Source organism: Heptranchias perlo, chromosome 9 (assembly GCF_035084215.1).
Source record: "Heptranchias perlo isolate sHepPer1 chromosome 9, sHepPer1.hap1, whole genome shotgun sequence".
NCBI lineage: Eukaryota > Metazoa > Chordata > Chondrichthyes > Hexanchiformes > Hexanchidae > Heptranchias > Heptranchias perlo.
Genome location: NC_090333.1, coordinates 83,744,567 through 83,766,395, shown reverse-complemented (window position 1 = coordinate 83,766,395; position 21,829 = coordinate 83,744,567). Strand labels below are relative to the sequence as shown.

At 50.9% G+C, this 21,829-nt stretch overlaps 1 protein-coding gene across 4 annotated transcripts in view; it reads left to right on the top strand.

The window, feature by feature from the left end:
• Nucleotides 1-21,829, top strand: part of rabgap1l (RAB GTPase activating protein 1-like) — a 550,110-nt gene that overhangs the window by 518,175 nt on the left and 10,106 nt on the right. For all 4 annotated transcript variants that reach the window (XM_067990829.1, XM_067990833.1, XM_067990830.1 and 1 more), the window contains 5 exons: nt 48-140; nt 16,087-16,197; nt 18,396-18,500; nt 18,586-18,669; nt 20,793-20,864. In XM_067990829.1, coding sequence (XP_067846930.1) covers nt 48-140; nt 16,087-16,197; nt 18,396-18,500; nt 18,586-18,669; nt 20,793-20,864 — 465 coding nt within the window. The remainder of the gene's footprint in view (nt 1-47; nt 141-16,086; nt 16,198-18,395; nt 18,501-18,585; nt 18,670-20,792; nt 20,865-21,829) is intronic.

The following is a 21,829-nucleotide window of genomic DNA, read 5'->3' as shown; positions in this document are numbered from 1 at the left end:
GTGTGGTATGATTTCCACTGACTGTCTTTCTCCTTCAATCCCTCCAGGTGCCAACGAAAAAACTGAAAAAATATGAGAAGGAATACCAAACAATGAGGGAGCAGCAGGCACAGCAGGAAGATCCAATCGACAGATATAAGGTAGGGAGAAACACTGTCCGTCTGAGGCTTTGCGAATCTGTCTTGTAGGTGATGGGAGTGCACTGGTGAGGGGGTTGGAATCACAGACGCCACCGACTGCGATGTGCCTGGAGTCTGTAATACAGACTGTACCGTCCCCTCAGACCGAGGTCTGCGAGGCCGTGGGAAAGGAGGCGTAATGGGAGTACGGCGAAGGGCAGGGCGTTGGCATGCCATGTCTGATGCCGCCCTCTGGTCTGGGCATCACCTGCCGTCAGGAGACGAGCAGAGGAAAAATAAATCGCTCAGCGACAAAAGAAAATGACGCGGAATCGTAACAATCCTCCTGACTGTCACAGATTTCATTCATGGGTTTTATTTTGCATCCCCCCCCCCCACCAACCCCCCGACAGCCCGCCCCCCCCCCCCCCCCCCCTGGGACCCCCGTTGATGCCCAGCAGGGAAGCGAGTGTTGCTTTGGCTGCCTGTTTCTCTGAGACAATCTGGGGCCTCCCCTTGCTGACAGCACAGTGCAGGTTGTGGGGAAGCCCCAGGCATGAGGCCTTGCTGGTGCAGCTGGACACGCTTGCTGCCAGTTTTTGGGATCCTAAAGGGACTTGATCATGTCGACCATGACAGGCTGTTTCACCTTGTCCAGAAACAGTCGAACCAGAGGACACGGCCTGTGTCTGAAGGGGGCAAATTCAAAACTAATCAAAACTGAGGAAACAGTATCTCGGTGAGCGAGTGGTCAATCTTTGGAACAGACTCGGGAGACGGTGGAAATAGTTAGTGTTGATTCATTGAAATACAAATTAGATAAGATTTCTATCAGAAAATAATATTTTGGGATACAGTGTATGAGTAATTTGCGACATGACATATGGTGAGTGTAACAGGACTGGGAGGAACAGGTGACTTTGGACCTGTGGTTCCCAAATCTCTCCACCACTGGGGGTTTTCCTCACCTCATGTCTGGGTCTGTTGTAGACTCATTGATGGAGATTGATTGCTGTGATTAGTCAACAACTCCATTATCATGTGACTACCAGGATGGTAGAAGGCCAACTAGATAGACTTTGGTCTTTTTCCGTCCAGCAATTCCCGAGTTCCTGTGACTCAGGATAACGCAAGCCTGTTGGAAGCTGAGGGTGTACTGATCACAGCATCATCCTTTGAAAGCTACAAGGAAAGGGTGTCTCCGTGTAATGGGAGTGAAACCCTCAGTTAATGCAGACCTGCCCCGGAAATCTCCACCAGCCTTCTCCTGACCGGCCACCGTAACTTCAGCGGAAGGTTGGTGGAAACCCTCAGCTGTTTACACCGAAGTTACAGCGGCCGGTCGGGAGGAAATTCACTAAACAGAGTCACTGGGAACTTGCATGTCTCCCTTAAGCCTGTGATGACTGTATTTAAGGTCAGTTGCATAAAGTTAAAAAGGAAAGGACTTACATTTATATCGCACCTTTTCAGGACATCCCAAAGCCCCTCACATCCAGTGAAGTACTTTTGATCTGTTAGTGATGGTGCTTGAGGGATAAACACCGGGGAGAACTCCCCTGTTCTTTTTTGAAGCAGTGCCTTGGGATCTTTTACATCCACCTGAGAGGGCAGACGGGGCCTCGGTTTAACATCTCATCCAACAGACAGCACCTCCGACAGTGCAGCACTCCCTCAGTACTGCACTGGGAGTGTCGGCCTGGATTATGTGCTCAAGAATGTGACTTGAACCCGTGACCTTCTGACCCAGAGGCGAGAGTGAGACCAGGCTGACACAGTACTGTCTGTTCTTAAAAAAAATATATATATATATATATATGCGTTGCCCATTTGGTTAGGCTGAATTTGCTAACTCTGCTGTATGATGTGCAGTGTGTTTATGATATATCTAAGTACCTGACACCTCCTGTATCTTGTAGTGAGTGCTCACACTGTCTGGTTAGAAGTACAAGGGACTGAATACATAAGTACTGGATCATCTTCAGTGATTTTCAAATGTATTGTAGAAGTAATGAGCACAGGCACTATCCCTGTTATGTTCTTATAATTATTTTAGCTTTTCTTGTGAAACCCAGTTGGGATTTTTCTTTGTTGCACTGATCCCTCCACAGTCCCCGACCCCTCTCCACAATGAGCCTGGTCTGGTTAATTCTGCCCATTTCCTTCTCTTCTTTCAGTTCATTTCATTTCAGTAAATTCTCTGATACTCCATTGGATATGTACTTGAAAGCGCCTTCCACTCAAAGAAATAGAGAAGCTCACACCACTTAAATAGGAGGAAGCCCAATATTCACAGCAAGCCTGGACCATGGCCGTCTATATCTTGCACAAAGGATTCCTTATAATCTATCAGGATACGTCCAGGCCTGGTAACTCTCTGGGACATTGGAAGGAAGTGCCCAGGACACAGTTTAATATGCTGCAGATAAGCCCTTCATTTGAAGTTTCAGTGTTTGTGTTGAATGTATGTTTTCGCCTGCTCGTTGCCCTCCTTTATCTGGTAAAGAAGAAAGAACTTGTGTTTGTACAGCCCTTTATCGCCTCAGGATGTCCCAAAGTGCTTTATAGCACCACCGTTGAAGTGTTACGCAGGCAAGTTTGTGCAAACAGCAAATGAATGACCAGAGATTATCTGTTTTTGATGATGTTGGTTGAATGTTGACCAGATGCCAGGAGATCTCCCCTGCTCTCTTTCGAATAGTGGCCCTGGGATCTTTTACGTCCACCTGAGAGGGCAGACGGGGCCTCGGTTTTAACGTCTCATCCAAAAGATGGCACCTCCGACAGTGCAGCACTCCCTCAGTACTGCACTGGGAGTGTCAGGCTGGATTATGGGCTCAAGTCTCTGCAGTGGGGCTCGAACCCACGACCTTCTGACTCCGAGGCGAGAGTGATGCCCACTGAGCCACAGCTGAGAGCAGCGGCAACTGACCCTCCCTTCTGCCTGAAATCCCGTGTCGCTGTAGCAGCCCACCAGCTGGATGCAGAAGAAAGACCGGCTAATATTTCAGGTGGGGATTTTCCCAGTTCTGATGAAGGGTCCCATCCCAGTCGTTAATCTGGGTTTCCTCCCTCACACGCTGACAGGCCTGCTGTGTATTTCCAACACTCCCAGTTTTTCCCTTTGCCTCTGCTCATTTATTCGCTTGAGAAGCTGCACTCGGGTGCTTCATGGGACATTGTCATATATCAGTACCTCCTCTATCAGAGCCTGCTGGGGAAACCGGGGCATGGAGTGAATCATTCCAGTGGTTAAATTAGAATATCTCCTGATGTTTACTCAGTAAAAGGCAACACACAAACACAGGAGGTCCACTGAGATTAGACCTTATTTAAGGGCTAATTTTACACAGTCCCATTTTATTGCTTTCTCTCCAAACTAATCCCATTTTCCTCTTTCTACTCAGACTCTTTTAAATTCCTCTTTGACAGTCCACTTTTGAATGCTGTGCTCAGTTCACCAAATTCCAATAACTTTGCATGAAAAACTCCCCCTTTATGTATCTAGTGAGAGACAAGAGACCATGATCTCAAGTTAATCAGTTTGCCTGCCAGCGGAAGTAATCTATGTTTACCTTGTCTATTCCTTTTATCATTTTGATCATTAAATTCTCCCCTCAAAGATCTCAGTTCAAGAGAGCACAGTCCTAGTGGTTCAAGCCTTTCCTTATAACTCCGGTCCCTTGTCCCTGGTATCATCCTCGTAAGACTGCACACACTATTCCAGATGTGGCCTAACCATTGTTTTGTACAGTCGTCATGACCTCTTTCCTTCTGCATTCAATTCCTCTCAATATAAATCCCAATTGCCTTCTCAATTCTCACTTTTTTAAGGATTTATGTTTCTTTACATCCATCTTGCTCCACTGCATGAAGATATTTACAATGTAAGCTACATTTCCATCCATTATTGTTCCTCAATCTATTATCCCATATTTAATGTATCAAACTGCATCTGCCACTTGTCTGCCCAATGCTCCTAGATTGGTTGATGTCCTCCTGTAGTCTGTGCATTCTTCCTGCCAGTTCCCCACTCCTCCCAGTTTGGTAGCATCAGCGAACTTTGATGGCCACCCTTTACGTCTGAGAGTAGATCATTTTTTTACACAGCGAGTTGTTATGATCTGGAATGCACTGCCTGAAAGGGCAGTTGAAGCAGATTCAATAGTAACTTTCAAAGGGGAATTGGATCTCTACTTAAAAAGGAAATGTTTGCCAAGCTATGGGGAAAGAGCGGGAGAGTGGGACTAATTGGATAGCTCTTTCAGAGAGCCAGTACAGGCACAATGGGCCGAGTAGCCTCCTTCTGTGCTATATGACTCTGATTTGTTTCATATATGATAATATATGATCCCAACGCCAGTCTGAGAAACTAGGTATGGTGGTGTAGTGGTTATGTCACTGGACTAGTAACCCTGAGAACGTGAGTTCAAATCCCACCTCGACAGTTTGAGAATTTCAGTTCAGTTTTTAAAAAATATGTGGGGGGGGGGAGAAACGCTGGTGATCAGTAAAAGTGACCATGAAGCTGTCGGATTGTAGTAAAAACCCAACTAATGTCCTTTAGGGAAGGAAACCTGCCATCTTTACCCATTCTGAGCCTATTTGTGACTCCAGTCCCACACTAACATGGTTGACTTTTCACTGCCCTTTGAAGTGGACTAGCAAGACCCTCGGTCAGGGAAAGGAGGGACAGGCAATAAATGCCCGCCTTGCCAGCGATGCCCGCATGTCAAGAATGAATGAAAGAAACCCCCCCATTTAATGCAGCCCTTTGCTGCCTGCCTTTCAGCTGTGTCTCTGTGTACCACCATTATCTCTCTTGTGTCATGGGCCCTAATTCTCTCCCTCATTTCTTTTGTGGTATTGTGTGAAATGCCTTAATTTGAACGGTAAGGGCTCTTTGTTTCCCCAGCCTGTCACCCACTCTCACCTGCCACCTCCCTGCTCCGCCCTCGCGCTGCCCGCCCGCCCTCCTCCCGCAAACAAAAATACATATTTCTAAAATCCTCTAAAGATGAAAAGGGGGCTGAGCAAATCACTGAACGTAAAATTGAGGTGGCCTTTTCAAAAACAAAAGCAAAAGGTTTATCTTAAAACTACTTTCCCCAGTAACATGGATGAAGCATCGCAACGGAAAGATGGGGCTCCGAAACTGCTTGGCCATTCTGCTGAACTTCTGCCAGATTGATAGTGGGGCTAAAAGGGTTAAATTATGAGGACAGGTGCATAGACCAGGCTTGAGTATAGAAAATTATGGGGTGATCTGATTGAGGTGTGTAAGATGATTAAAGGATTTGATAGGGTAGATAGAGAGAAACTATTTCCTCTGGTGGGAGAATCCAGAACAAAGGGGGCATCACCTTAAAATTAGAGCTAGGCCGTTTAGGGGTGATGTCAGGAAGCATTTCTTCACACAAAGGGGAGTGGAAATCTGGAATTCGCTGCCCCTAAAAGCTGTGGATTCTGGGGGTCAATTGAAAATTTCAAGACTGAGACTGATAGATTTTTGTTGGGTGAGGGTATTAAGGTTATGGAGCCAAGGTGGGTAGTTGGAGTTAAGATACAGATCAGCCATGATCTAATAGAATGGGGGAACAGGCTTGAGGGGCTGAATGGCCTCCTCCTGTTCCTATGTACCTTCTGCTGGAACGGCTGCAAATTGTGGTAGGACCTTGGGATCAGGGTCTGGACCCCTAAAGATCAGGGGACAATTTTTATCAAATAAGTTTTAAAGCTGCCCCTGACACAGGGCACAGGATCTATTTGTAGTGGGAGAAGGCATGTATTCTCTCCCCCCCCCCCCCCCCCCCCCCCCCCCGGGCCAGCAGGCTTCTGCCAGTGCTTCCAGCATCTCAAGTCGGGGACGGGGTCCCCGCAGAATCACCCAAACCACCAAAGGCCTGTTCCTCATGGCCCCTCCCCCTGACCCCGTGAACTTTGGTAGAGTCTGAGTATAACTGTCAGGATCGTGCTTCTGAGGAATTTCCAGGCCAAGGTATCTCCTCTGTCTCCACCTGAGATGTAAGTGCTTTGTTTCCATTTAACGGCTCAAATGACAGTAATGGAAGTAGACATTACCCATACTCCTCAGCAACAGTGAAACCACCCTATTAATCACCCTAGGTCGTGGAGTGGTTTCACTCTCCCTGAGCAGTGTGGGGAAACTCTGCCTCACTGGAGTCAATCTGACTCAACCTGTGGAGGGAGAGAGACACAGAGAGACAGACAGAACATCTTTAGAACCAGAATACCAGTCCTCAGTGTTCCAGACCACAGAAAGAAAATGTCCCCTGCATTTATGCTGCCAGTATTTGTGAATTAAAAGTTTCAGCTTTACTGTCAATGACAGGACATTGCAGTCCGGTGTGATCTACACAGGCTGTGCCAGGACCTAACACTGGGATCTAAATTTCCTTCTCTCCACTTTTTCAATGCGGTCTCTTCCTTTTTCTTCACTCCTTTGTTCCCTTTGCTATATTTGCCCCTGGACTGTCACTCCATCCCAGTCCCCGCAGAGTGTGTGAAATGGGGATACTGTGTCCCAGCCACGGCTCCTGTGTATATGGGTGTGTGTCTGTCTCAGGACCACATGTAGCTGTGATCAACACGGAGGCTGTGTTTTCCAATCAAAGCATAATTGTATCCTTTGGATAATTAATATTGCAGCTTGAAAACTCAATTGATAATTAACGGCTGACAGGCTGCCCGTTCTAAAATATTCCCAGCCGTGACACGACATTGGTGTTGAGTTTGATACTCGGGGACCAGATCTATATTTATGCTTGTGTTGTAATTATTTTGTTGGAATTCATGTATTAGCTTGTAATTGTACTGAATAATTTGTCATCAACACACAAAGGCTGTTGATATTTAAAGGGCATTGTCTTCATGAAAGTGTCTGGCAAACTTTTTTTATTTGTTTCTCAACACTTGACGCAATGATGTAAGTGCATCCTTGTCTTCCTTGCCTGGGATCATTTCTCATTGCTTTCCTAGTTTCTGATGAAGCCACTCCATGTTCCTTCCTCCCAATACCTTGATAATACACAGCTCTTCTGGTGTTTCTCTTCCCTCTGCACACTATTAAAGTTTTACAAATATATTTTGATGAAGACAGTGCGTCTTTAACAAAGTTTGACTGAGCAATGGGTGTTTGAGTTCTCAGAGAGTGCCGACGGGCTTTAATCAAACAATGCAATCTTCGTGAGCTGTGCTGAAATTGGACTTGAGCCCAGGTTCTTGTAAATACTGTATTTGAAAGTTATTTATGAAATATAATTTGTAATAAAATGAACCTGTTACATTTCATAGCCGGCATTTAGTTGTGTTTCTCAGGGAGTGAGCTGATAGCTAACAGGTCCTGCCATTCATCTGGTCCAGTTATCGAGTGAGCCTTCTGGTTGCTAGGACTCATCAAACCCATTGTAGTGCTCTCTGCATTCATCCAGTGAACCTGACTTCTCGGTCTAAGTTAAGAGACAGCTGTAGGGTTACCTGTTGCTTCACTGGCACGCTACAGGCAGAGGGAGCTGGCCAAAGCCAAACTGATGACAAATATCACAACTGCACAAGTCATCCTGCATTGGAACCAGCTCCATTTGGAAAATACGTCAATATTCTTCATTGCATCAAAGGAAAACTCGTCCTTCTGCCGCTCGAGGAGAGATTCCACAGCAGGCTCCCGCACTGTGTGACAAGACAGTCTGCCGAGGGGCAGTACCAGCGGGTCCCTGACAACCACAGACAACTCTGTCCCCTGTACCGGCAACCTGCACAAGGAAAGAAATACAGTAGATGTCAGTTCAGAAGGGAAATGAAACCAGTCAGCATGAAATGTGGGATTTGAGAACTAGTTAATCGAACTATTCAGCAGAACAACATACAACAGGAAACATTCAACAAAACCAGTCCATACAAATAATTATATCATGAGACAGCACAAAATGAAAAAACGCATTTCAAGCTATCAAGCCTGTTCCTCCCACACACCTTATACACTGTACCCATCATCGAATCCATCCCGTTCCTTCAATCACCTCCCACACACCATGGACTCTCCCCACCCATTTAATCTCCCTCCACACACCGTGTACACTCTCCCCTATCATGGACTCTACCCACCCATTTAATCTCCCTCCACGCACCATGTGTCACTGATGTTAATGTCCCCCCTCACTCTCTGAGGGTGTCACTGATGTTAATGTTCCCCCCTCACTCTCTGAGGGTGTCACTGATGTTAATGTCCCCCCCTCACTCTCTGAGGGTGTCACTGATGTTAATGTTCTCCCCTCACTCTCTGAGGGTGTCACTGATATTAATGTCCCCTCACTCTCTGAGGGTGTCACTGATGTTAATGTTCTCCCCTCACTCTCTGAGGGTGTCACTGATGTTAATGTCCCCCCCTCACTCTCTGAGGGTGTCAATGATGTTAATGTCCCCCCCTCACTCTCTGAGGGTGTCACTGATATTAATGTCCCCTCACTCTCTGAGGGTGTCACTGATGTTAATGTTCTCCCCTCACTCTCTGAGGGTGTCACTGATATTAATGTTCCCCCCTCACTCTCTGAGGGTGTCACTGATGTTAATGTTCTCCCCTCACTCTCTGAGGGTGTCACTGATATTAATGTCCCCCCCTCACTCTCTGAGGGTGTCACTGATATTAATGTCCCCCCCTCACTCTCTGAGGGTGTCACTGATGTTAATGTTCTCCCCCTCACTCTCTGAGGGTGTCACTGATGTTAATGTTCTCCCCTCACTCTCTGAGGGTGTCACTGATGTTAATGTTCTCCCCCTCACTCTCTGAGGGTGTCACTGATGTTAATGTTCTCCCCCTCACTCTCTGAGGGTGTCACTGATGTTAATGTTCTCCCCTCACTCTCTGAGGGTGTCACTGATATTAATGTTCTCCCCTCACTCTCTGAGGGTGTCACTGATATTAATGTCCCCCCCTCACTCTCTGAGGGTGTCACTGATGTTAATGTTCTCCCCCTCACTCTCTGAGGGTGTCACTGATGTTAATGTTCTCCCCCTCACTCTCTGAGGGTGTCACTGATGTTAATGTTCTCCCCTCACTCTCTGAGGGTGTCACTGATGTTAATGTTCCCCCTCACTCTCTGAGGGTGTCACTGATGTTAATGTTCTCCCCCTCACTCTCTGAGGGTGTCACTGATGTTAATGTTCTCCCCTCACTCTCTGAGGGTGTCACTGATATTAATGTTCCCCCTCACTCTCTGAGGGTGTCACTGATGTTAATGTCCCCCTCACTCTCTGAGGGTGTCACTGATATTAATGTTCTCCCCCTCACTCTCTGAGGGTGTCACTGATGTTAATGTTCCCCCTCACTCTCTGAGGGTGTCACTGATGTTAATGTTCTCCCCCTCACTCTCTGAGGGTGTCACTGATGTTAATGTTCTCCCCTCACTCTCTGAGGGTGTCACTGATGTTAATGTTCTCCCCCTCACTCTCTGAGGGTGTCACTGATGATAATGTTCTCCCCTCACTCTCTGAGGGTGTCACTGATATTAATGTTCCCCCTCACTCTCTGAGGGTGTCACTGATGTTAATGTCCCCCTCACTCTCTGAGGGTGTCACTGATATTAATGTTCTCCCCCTCACTCTCTGAGGGTGTCACTGATGTTAATGTTCCCCCTCACTCTCTGAGGGTGTCACTGATGTTAATGTCCCCCCTCACTCTCTGAGGGTGTCACTGATGTTAATGTTCCCCCTCACTCTCTGAGGGCGTCACTGAAGGTGGACGCCACTGGGGCCCACGACGGAGGACGGCATCAAGATCGACAACAGTCGGAGAGACCACGAGCGGGGTAATCCTCCGGGATTATGGTAAAGTCTAATGTTGGGCCGCGAAGCCCGTGTGTCACCCCGAGTGTTACACGTGGGCAGCTTTCAAAATTGCGGCCTAATTTAGTTGCAGGCATTTTATTGGTGATCAGACTTAGTTTTGCCATTTCTGGATCCAGAGCAATCTGCCACAATTTCTGTCACAACTATTGACCTGAAAATTTATTGGGCACAATTTGAAACAAAATTTGTAAAAGCCGATTTGAATCCTCGATGCGCTATGTCCTGATTGTTAAAATTATTGACAGTAATGCAGCATTTAAATGTCCCTCTGGGTTTCATTGATACCGACTCCCCTCTGACTACAAGAAGTCAGAATAGAGCCACATTTAAACATTTACTTTCTGGAAGCTTAGCAATGCATGTGCAGAGCTCCCCTGTAGCAGGCAGGCCCTGTACTGGGCAGATTAGTCATGCAAGAGGTGACTTACATTTTAAACCTAATCAGGATCTTCTCAGTGAGGTATGGGGCCTAGTACACTGGCCGTGCCTGGTGACAGCCCAGACAAGGTAGATCAGGTCGCAGTGATTGATGATGGAGTTTTATTGGCCTTTGCATTCAAAGGCTGAGGGAGAGAAGGAGTTCCACAGTCTGAAGCCTGGCCATAGAATGAATTCTCCGAGAGGTGGTTTGTTGGTTCTTGATTTTAAACATGGGGAGGATGTTGGGAAGGGCAAGAGTATGGAGGGGGAAGTGGGGGGGGGGAGGAGGAGGTCGCAGCGAGTGGGGGGGAGGAGGAGGTCGCAGCGAGTGGGGGGGGGGGAGGAGGTCGCAGCGAGTGGGGGGCACGCAGGAGGACGCGAGTGGGGGGGGCAGGAGAACGCAAGTGGGGGGGCAAGAGGATGTGGGGAGTGGGTGGAGTTGGCAGGGCAGGAGGACGCGAGTGGGGGGCACGCAGGAGGACGCGAGTGGGGGGGGGGGGGGGGGCGCAGGAGGACGCGGCGAGGGGACGGGAGCTCTTGGGAATGGAGCTGAGCCAAGAGCTGTAGGAGTGTGGCCAGGGACCAGGGTAGTGGTAGTATCTGTTATATCTGTGAGGTGTTGGTGGATGGGTTGGTTTGTTGGTTGACGTTCTTTTGGCTGTTGCTGCGAAGCTTATGCCCACTTGCAGCAGGATTAGGACAGCGTGTGCCAGAACTGTTGTTCGGGAGGTCACGGGAGCCTGGCCCAGAGCTGAAGGAGTGGGGCAGGATCCGATGGGGGGGGGGAGTGGGGGTCATTGGTGAAGGTCACCACAAACTGGGCTAGGAGGTGCAGCTTCTTTCTTGGGGAAAGGCAGTAAATCCCAGCAGGGTCGATCTGGCTGGCAGATGGCTGGTGAGAGCCGAATATTGGTCCCAGAGCAGTGGATGGAGGCAGGGAACGGGAGTGGGGAACAGAACAGGCTGGCAAATGAAACCCAAACAGGAGCTGGGGTCCGAATATCGGGCCGGGCTGCAGGGTATTGGGTCAATGATGAGGAAAATGTAGGCAGTGAGGGGTACGGCCGGCTGAAGGTGGGCACCATTGAGAGCTCGTGGTCATTTCCTTTCTTCATGATGGTGAGATCTGTAAATAAATAACTTTTAAACAGTAAGTAATATTTAACAACATGCATTTATACACCGAGCCAAAGAAGGAGACATTAGGACAGGTGACCAAGAGCTTGGTCAAAGAGAGAGGTTTCAAGGAGCATCTTAAAGGAGGAGAGAGAGGCAGAGAGGTTTAGGGAGGGAATTCCAGAGCTGAGGCCCTAGGCAGCTGAAGGCACGGCCGCCAATGGTGGAGCGATTAAAATCAGGGAAGCGCAAGAGGCCAGAATTGGAGGAGCGCAGAGATCTCGGAGGGTTGTAGGGCTGGAGGAGGCTACAGAGATTGGGAGGGCCGAGGGCCATGGAGGGATTTGAAAACAAAGATGAGAATTTTAAAATCCACGCTTTCTGAACTGGGAGCCAGTGTAGGTCAGCGAGCACAGGGGTGATGGGTGAACAGGACTTGGTGCGAGTTAGTATACGGGCAGCAGAGTTTTGGATGAACTCAAGTTTATGGAGGGTGCAAGATGGGAGGCTGGCCAGGAGAGCATAGGAGTAGTCCAGTCTGGAGGTCACAAAGGCATGGGTGAGGGTTGCAGCAGCAGATGAGCTGAGGCGGGCCGGAGACGGGCGATGTTACGGAGGTGGAAGTAGGCGGTCTTGGTGATGGAGCGGCTATGGGGTCAGAAGCTCATCTCGGGGTCAAAAAGGACGCCGAGGTTGCGAACGGTCTGGTTGAGCCTCAGACAGTGGCCCGGGAGAGGGATGGAGTCGGTGGCTAGGGAATGGGTACGGTAGTATAGTGGTTCTGTTAGTGGACTAATGTACTAGAGACACGAGTTCAAATCCCGCCACAGCAGCTGGGGAATTTAAATTCAATTAATTAAATAAAATCTGGAGTGAAAACCTAGTCTCAGTAATGTTGACCACGGAACTACCGGATTGTTGTAAAAACCCATCTGGTCCACTCGTCCTTTAGGGAAGGAAACCTGCCGTCCTTACCCGGTCTGGCCTATATGTGACTCCAGACCCACAGCAATGTGGTTAATTCTTAATTGCCCTCCGAAATGGCCTAGCAAGCCACTCAATTCAAGAAGGCGGCTCACCACCACCTTCTAAGGGCAATTAGGGATGGGCAATAAATGCCGGCCTTGGCAGCGACGCCCACATCCCATGAATGAATTTTTTTTAAAATCGAGTTTGTAGCGGGGACCAAAGACAATGGCTTCAGTCTTCCCAATATTTTAATTGGAGGAAATTTCAATACTGGATGTCGGACAAGCAGTGTGACCAACGAGAGACGGCGGAGGGGTCAAGAGAGGTGGTGGTGAGGTCGAGCTGGGTGTCGTCAATGAACATGTGGAACCTGACGTGTTTTCAGATGACGTCACCGAGGGGCAGCATGTAGGTGAGAAATAGGAGGGGGCCAAGGATGGAATCTTGGGGGTCTCCAGAGATAACAGTGCGGGAGCGGGAAGAGAAGATTCTCTGGCTACGACTGGACCGAAAGGAATGGAACCAGGCGAGTGTAGTCCCACCCAGCTGAACGACAGAGGAGAGGCATTGGAGGAGGACTGCAGGCAGGTGGAGAAGGATGAGGAGGGATAGTTTACCACGGTCACAGTCACGTAGGATGTGGCAGGAGGGTCGGCAAACAGAGGACACAGAATTAAGGTAATTGGCAAAAGAACCAGAGGAGAAATGAGGAAAAGTTTTTTTACACAGCGAGTTGTTATGATCTGGAATGCGCTGCCTGAAAGGGCGGTGGAAGTAGATTCAATAGTAACTTTCAAAAGGGAATTGGATAAATATTTGAAGGGGAAAAATTTGCAGGGCGATGGGGAAAGAGCAGGGGAATGGGACTAACTGGATAGCTCTTTCAAAGAGCCGGCACAGGCACGATGGGCCGAATGGCCTCCTTCTGTGCTGTATGATCCTAACCTGGGGAAGCACAGCGCCACCAAAGGCATCATGGCCCATTACAAATACAACAGTTCAGTGTGACCACAGTTAACATTGAAAACCCCACTGAAACTGTTTAAGAAAGAGCTTGCATTTCTATAGCGCCTTTCACGACCTCAGGACGCTCCAAAGTGCTTCATGCTTGATGAAATACTTTATGAAGTGTAGTCACTGTTGTAATGTAGGAAACATGGCAGCCAATTTGAGCACAGCAAGATCCCACAAACAGCAGTGTGATAATGACCAGATAATCTGTTTTTAGTGATGTTGGTTGAGGGATAAATATTGGCCAGGACACCGGGGTGAACTCTCCTGCTCTTCTTCAATATAGTACCGTGGAATCTTTTATGTCCACCTGAGAGGGCGGACAGGAACTCGGTTTAACGTCTCATCTGAAAGACAGCACCTCCGACAGTGCAGCACTCCCTCAGTACTGGGCACTGGGTGTGTACGGAGGGGAAGATGCAACAGACCTACCGATTACAATAATTAGATGTCAAAACTTGACCAGTTCAGTTTGTGTTTGACTGACCACTCCCTTTTCAAATTCGAATGGCTTGATATTCAAAATCCAGGATGTCTTTTTTTTGGGGGGATATTAAAGAGAAAATTCTGTTTGGATTAGTGGGATCCTGTGAGAAAGGCAGATTGTTGAAGAATCTCATGAGATGAAGCAGTTTGAAAACCTCAGCAGAATCCTGAAAGAAAAAAGGTCATTTCTAAAAGTTTAGCTCAGCTCTTAGGGTTGTGTTTTTATTTTGTCTACTCAGAGTTACATGACTGATATCATGCTGTAAATGTATGACTGCATTAATCAGGTAAAATTAAACACTTTCATTGTTTCAAAAAATTGTTCAATACTTCAAAAAGATTTGGTGTGAGCTCTTATAGGTATACGGTAGTCCGGTGTGAAAAGCAATTCCCAAATAGAGTTTGCTGTTCCTTTAACCGGGAGGCATTGCCAAAAGCTTACCAAACTCTCTCAACAAGGGTAGAGACAAGGTTTGGGGATTGTGACTCAGCCACATGGGTGGTCTAAAGTACAACTGAAATAGTCCAGGGTTACATGGTTAGAAAGACTCAAAAACTAAAAGATATCATCAGGATTTAATCGAAGTACAGAGGGTGGAAGATTAGGTGGGCATGGCAGCAGTAAAACTACCTTAATTGTAGCAGTGAACGATGAAACAACAGATTGATGACGTTTTATTGTCTCTCCTGCTCTCTCATTGTCTCTGAGTCTTGATCTCTCCATATCTTCACCTCCCCGTGCCCCTGTTTCTATCCCCTCAGTGTCTCCTATCTCCCTGTGTCCCTGTTTCTTTCCTCTCTCTGTCTTGCTGTGTCTCTGTATCTCCCTGTCCCATTCTGTCTCCCCTGCCTGGTGTCCTTGTGTCTCTGTATCTCCCTGTCCCATTCTCTCTCCCCTGCCTGGTGTCCCTGTGTCTCTGTATCTCCCTGTCCCATTCTCTCTCCCCTGCCTGGTGTCCCTGTTTCTCTGTATCTCCCCGTCCTATTCTCTCTCCCCTGCCTGGTATCCCCGTGTCTCTGTATCTCCTGCCTGATATCTCCGTGTCTCTGTATCTCCCTGTCCTATTCTCTCTCCCCTGCCTGGTATCCCTGTGTCTCTGTATCTCCTGCCTGATATCTCCGTGTCTCTGTATCTCCCTGTCCTATTCTCTCTCCCCTGCCTGGTATCTCTGTATCTCCCCATCCTATTCTCTCTCCCCTGCCTGGTGTCCCTGTGTCTCTGTATCTCCCTGTCCCATTCTCTCTCCCCTGCCTGGTGTCCCCGTGTCTCTGTATCTCCTGCCTGGTGTCCCCGTGTCTCTGTATCTCCTGCCTGGTGTCCCCGTGTCTCTGTATCTCCTGCCTGGTGTCCCCGTGCCTCTGTATCTCCCTGTCCTATTCTCTCGCCCCTGCCTGGTGTCCCCGTGTCTCTGTATCTCCCTGTCCTATTCTCTCTCCCCTGCCTGATATCCCTCTGTTTCACTGTTCCTGTGGTTTGGTGATTAAGTATCTGGCAGGATAGTTTCTCTCTTTCACTCTGCCTGTACCCATATCTCTGTTGTTTTATTTTAGTGTCTCTGTCACTCCCAATCTCTGTGCTTTTGCCTCTACCCATTGTGCAGCTCGAGGTGGTGACTCCTGTGTACAGATCTAACAGTGGGGATTGGTCTCTGTGACCCTGTCTATCTGCCAGTGCCTGTGTTTTACCTTTTCACAGCGTCACCTGGTTGCTGTTTCTCTGTTTATGGTTTTGAGTCTCTCCGTGTCTGCCCGTCTCTCCGTGTCTGCCCGTCTCTCCGTCACTCTCCATGACACCATGTTTCCTGTGAGCTCTTTTACTGTGCCTCCATTATCATTGTGCTGCAATCAGTCATTATCCAATCCTTTGCTCATGATTTCACTCTACATTCATCAGCTCCCCACAAACCACATCGTCCTCAGTGCCCATCACCCCCAGTCCTCTGAATCACCATATCTTCACCTCCTCCATGTCCTTCGATGGGGCACAACAAGGCTAGGGGAGCGGGGCCGGGGGAGCGGGGAGCGGGGCCGGGGGAGCGGGGCCCGGGCTCTCCCGATGAACTGTTTGCCTCTGTTTAAGTGACTTTTTGTTTCCCTACAGAGAGAGAATCGACGGCTGCAAGAGGCAAGCTTGCGCCTGGAGCAGGAGAACGATGACTTGGCACATGAACTTGTGACCAGCAAGATCGCCCTGAGGAATGACTTGGACCAGGTGTGGAATTAACCGACCGACACTCTGTGCAGAATGTCTGCCTTGTACAAAGGGTAGAAGTTAAAAGAATGAAAGAAACACTTGTATTTATACAGCGCCTTTCACGACCTCAAGATATTCCAAAGCGCTTTACAGCCATTTAAGTATAGTCACTGTTGTAATGTGGGAAACGCAGCAGCCAATTTACACACAGCAAGATCCCACAAACAGCAATGTGATAATGAACAGATAATCTGTTTTAGTAATATTGGTTGAGGGATAAATATTGACCAGGACACAGGCACTTGGAGAAGCAAGGATTAATCAGGGATAGTCAACATGGCTTTGTCAAGGGAAGATCATGTCTGACTAATTTGATTGAATTTTTTGAGGGGGTGACTAGGCGTGTGGATGAGGGTAACGCAGTGGATGTGGTATACATGGATTTCAGTAAGGCCTTCGATAAAGTCCCCCACAGGAGACTGGTCAAGAAGGTACGAGCCCATGGAATCCAGGGTGCCTTGGCACTTTGGATACAAAACTGGCTTAGTGGCAGAAGGCAGAGGGTGATGGTCGAAGGTTGTTTTTGTGACTGGAAGCCTGTGGCCAGTGGGGTACCACAGGGATCGGTGCTGGGTCCCTTGCTGTTTGTGGTCTACATTAATGACTTGGATATGAATGTAAAAGGTATGATCAGTAAGTTCGCTGATGATACAAAGATTGGTAGGGTGGTAAATAGCGAGGAGGATAACCTCAGTCTGCAGGACGATATAGATGGGTTGGTCAGATGGGCGGAACAGTGGCAAATGGAATTTAACCCGGAAAAGTGCGAGGTGATGCACTTTGGAGGGACTAACAAGGCAAGGGAATACACAATGAATGGGAGGACCCTAGGCAAGACAGAGGGTCAGAGGGATCTTGGTGTGCAAGTTCACAGATCCCTGAAGGCGGCGGAACAGGTAGATAAGGTGGTAAAGAAGGCATATGGGATACTTGCCTTTATTAGCCGAGGCATAGAATATAAGAGCAAGGAGGTTATGATGGAGCTGTATAAAACACTGGTTAGGCCACAGCTGGAGTACTGTGTGCAGTTCTGGTCGCCACACTACAGGAAGGATGTGATCGCTTTGGAGAGGGTGCAGAGGAGATTCACCAGGATGTTACCAGGGCTGGAGCGCTTCAGCTATGAAGAGAGACTGGGAAGATTGGGTTTGTTTTCCTTGGAGCAGAGGAGGCTGAGGGGGGACATGATTGAGGTGTACAAAATTATGAGGGGCACAGATAGGATGGATACTAAGGAGCTTTTTCCCTTCGTTGAGGGTTCTATAACAAGGGGACATAGATTCAAGGTAAAAGGCGGGAGGTTTAGAGGGGATTTGAGAAAGAACTTTTTCACCCAGAGGGTGGTTGGAGTCTGGAACTCACTGCCTGAAAGGGTTGTGGAGGCAGGAACCCTCACAACATTCAAGAAGCATTTGGATGAGCACTTGAAATGCCATAGCATACAAGGCTACGGACCAAATGCTGGAATATGGGATTAGAGTAGACAGGGCTTGATGGCCGGCGCGGACACGATGGGCCGAAGGGCCTCTATCCGTGCCGTATAACTCTATGACTCTATAACTCCCCTACTCTTCTTTGAAATAGTGTCCGTGGGATATTTTATGTCCACCTGAGAGGGCAGACGGGGCCTAAGTTTAACATCTCACCTGAGAGACGGCATCTCCAACAGTGCAGCCCTCCCTCAGTACTGACCGTCCCACAGTGCAGCGCTCCCTCAGTACTGACCCTCCGACAGTGCAGCCCTCCCTCAGTACTGACCGTCCCACAGTGCAGCGCTCCCTCAGTACTGACCCTCCGACAGTGCAGCGCTCCCTCAGTACTGCACTGGGAGTGTCAGCCTGGATTATGGGCTCAAGTCTCTGGAGTGGGACTTGAACCCACGACCTTCTGACTCAGAGGTGAGAGTGCGGCCCACTGAGCCACTGGTGATACTGCTCCAGCATCACCAGAACGTCACATGTATGAGTTATGATCCATGACATGACCAGTAATAGCTGTACGAGGGCTGGGATTGAATGAGAATCTACCGCTGCAGCCAGAGGGATTGGGTGGAGCATCGAGGGGTGCTTTCAGATAGGGCGTGGAACTTGGTGAAGGTGTCACCCAAAGGAGACCTCTCTCAGTACCGTGACACCCTGCTGCTTGTACCCACACAGGCTGAAGACAAGGCCGATGTTCTCAACAAGGAGCTGTTACAGACCAAACAGAGGCTGGTGGAGACCGAAGAGGAGAAGAGGAGACAGGAGGAAGAGTCAGCTCAGGTATGGAGAGGATAGGGGAGAGGCCCTGGGAGTGGGGCCCAGGCTGATCTGATGTCTAATTATCCTTCCTTTCTCCCCATCGTAGATTAAGGAGGTTTTCCGCCGGGAGTTGGAGAAAGCTGAATCTGAAGTGAGGAAGACGAGTGCGATAATTTCAGAGTACAAGCAGGTACTTCATACACAGGCAGGTGGTGCTGTGCTCCACGGTGCCCCTGCTGTCAGAACTGGAGCTCGGTGTAGCTTGTTGACGGACAGAGAGATGAATCAGGGCTCAGGGCTCCACGCGGTGGGAGGCCTGGTGAGGGCCGGACGTTTCCTGCAGCCTGTGTTGGCTCCTTTCTCTTGGACTGGCCTCGGAGCTTCCCGTCCCAAGGGGAACAGCCATGGGAGTGTCTGCTCCAAACCCTGGCTGTTCTGGGGCCCGGCTCCCAGGCTTCGGCCTAAATTGCAACCTGGATTAAAATTAGTGCAACCGAGCCACGGTCGCACTGCTCCTCCCCCCCCAGCCGGTGTCTCCCCCGGGGCAGACGTCTCCTGCCCCCCCAGCCGGCGTCTCCCCCGGGGCAGACGTCTCCTGCCCCCAGCTGGTGTCTCCCCCGGGGCAGACGTCTCCTGCCCCCAGCTGGTGTCTCCCCCGGGGCAGACGTCTCCTCCCCCCAGCTGGTGTCTCCCCCGGGGCAGACGTCTCCTCCCCCCAGCTGGTGTCTCCCCCGGGGCAGACGTCTCCTCCCCCCAGCTGGCGCCTCCCCCGGGGCAGACGTCTCCTCCCCCCAGCTGGTGTCTCCCCCGGGGCAGACGTCTCCTGCCCCCAGCTGGTGTCTCCCCCGGGGCAGACGTCTCCTGCCCCCAGCTGGTGTCTCCCCCGGGGCAGACGTCTCCTGCCCCCAGCTGGCGCCTCCCCCGGGGCAGACGTCTCCTCCCCCCAGCTGGTGCCTCCCCCGGGGCAGACGTCTCCTCCCCCCAGCTGGTGTCTCCCCCGGGGCAGACGTCTCCTCCCCCCAGCTGGCGCCTCCCCCGGGGCAGACGTCTCCTCCTCCCCCCTCCTAGCCGGCGTCTCCCCGGAAGCCCCCTCTAGTGAAGAGTCCTGAAATGGCGGGTTAGTGGGTCAGCAAATGGGGAGCTTTTGTTTACAGTGGAGGAATCGGCGGACCCCCTCCCCCCCCCCCCTCCCGATCCCATCCCCCACTCCCACCCTCCTCCCAACACCCCTCCTCACTCCCCTCCACCCAACACCCCTCCTCACTCCCCTCCTCCCAACACCCCTCCTCACTCCCCTCCTCCCAACACCCCTCCTCACTCCCCTCCTCCCAACACCCCTCCTCCCAACACCCCTCCTCACTCCCCTCCTCCCAACACCCCTCCTCACTCCCCTCCTCCCAACACCCCTCCTCACTCCCCTCCTCCCAACACCCCACCTCACTCCCCTCTTCCCAACACCTCTCCTCACTCCCCTCCTCACTCCCCTCCTCCCAACACCCCACCTCACTCCCCTCTTCCCAACACCTCTCCTCACTCCCCTCCTCCCAACACCCCACCTCACTCCCCTCCTCCCCACGCCCCTCCTCACTCCCCACGCCCCTCCTCACTCCCCACGCCCCTCCTCACTCCCCACGCCCCTCCTCACTCCCCACGCCCCTCCTCACTCCCCACGCCCCTCCTCACTCCCCACGCCCCTCCTCACTCCCCACGCCCCTCCTCACTCCCCACGCCCCTCCTCACTCCCCACGCCCCTCCTCACTCCCCACGCCCCTCCTCACTCCCCACGCCCCTCCTCACTCCCCACGCCCCTCCTCACTCCCCACGCCCCTCCTCACTCCCCACGCCCCTCCTCACTCCCCACGCCCCTCCTCACTCCCCACGCCCCTCCTCACTCCCCACGCCCCTCCTCACTCCCCACGCCCCTCCTCACTCCCCACGCCCCTCCTCACTCCCCACGCCCCTCCTCACTCCCCACGCCCCTCCTCACTCCCCACGCCCCTCCTCACTCCCCACGCCCCTCCTCACTCCCCACGCCCCTCCTCACTCCCCACGCCCCTCCTCACTCCCCACGCCCCTCCTCACTCCCCACGCCCCTCCTCACTCCCCACGCCCCTCCTCACTCCCCACGCCCCTCCTCACTCCCCACGCCCCTCCTCACTCCCCACGCCCCTCCTCACTCCCCACGCCCCTCCTCACTCCCCACGCCCCTCCTCACTCCCCACGCCCCTCCTCACTCCCCACGCCCCTCCTCATGTCCTGTTCTTCGACCATGTTCAATATCAGCACCACGGTAACTCTCCCTCTTCTGATCAGATTTGTTCCCAGTTGAGCACACGGCTGGAGAAGCAGCAGGCCGCGAGTAAGGAGGAGCTGGAGATGGTGAAGGTAAGAGTGGGCCGGACTCTCGTTCCTGTGCACGTCTCAACATAGTCTCCTCACTGTAACAATGTCCATTGTACATCGAGTGTGGTGGGTAACAAGGCCCCGGTCTGAGGCTGGGGGCCAGGCCCCCCGGTCTGAGGCTGCTGGGCTGGTGAGACAGTTTGCGGGAGGGCCATCGGGTTAACGAGCCGGCAGCCCAGGGTTGTCTTGTGTCGCGTCTTCCATCCAAAACTGCGTTATGTTGGAGCCACCTCAACGCCAAAGAGACCCCAGTGACCTTCACTCCAAGCAGGACAGTCATTGCTTGACAAGTTTGGGAATGCGCCCTCACCAGGTGAACGACACAGCTCCCCTGCTAGTATCCGAACCACACCCCATAGAAGGCTGGTTCCAGCAGCAGGAGGTTTGGGGCTTCCCAAACAACCCAAGAAGCCGCATGGAATATTGGCGTTCAGCTCGAGGGCTGGAATACAAAGAGGTGAAGTTATGTTAGAGTTAGACAGAACTCTGGTTAGACCCCGTCTGGAGATTTTTTTTCATTCGTTCATGGGATGCGGCTGTTGCTGGCGAGGCCGGCATTTATTGCCCATCCCTAATTGCCCTTGAGAAGGTGGTGGTGAGCCGCCTTCTTGAACCGCTGCAGTCCGTGTGGTGAAGGTTCTCCCACAGTGCTGTTAGGAAGGGAGTTCCAGGATTTTGACCCAGCGACGATGAAGGAACGGCCGATATATTTCCAAGTCGGGATGGTGTGTGACTTGGAGGGGAACGTGCAGGTGGTGTTGTTCCCATGTGCCTGCTGCCCTTGTCCTTCTAGGTGGCAGAGGTCGTAGGTTTGGGAGGTGCTGTCGAAGAAACCTTGGCGAGTTGCTGCAGTGCATCCTGTGGATGGTACACACTGCAGCCACAGTGCGCCGGTGGTGAAGGGAGTGAATGTTTAGGGTGGTGGATGGGGTGCCAATCAAGCGGGC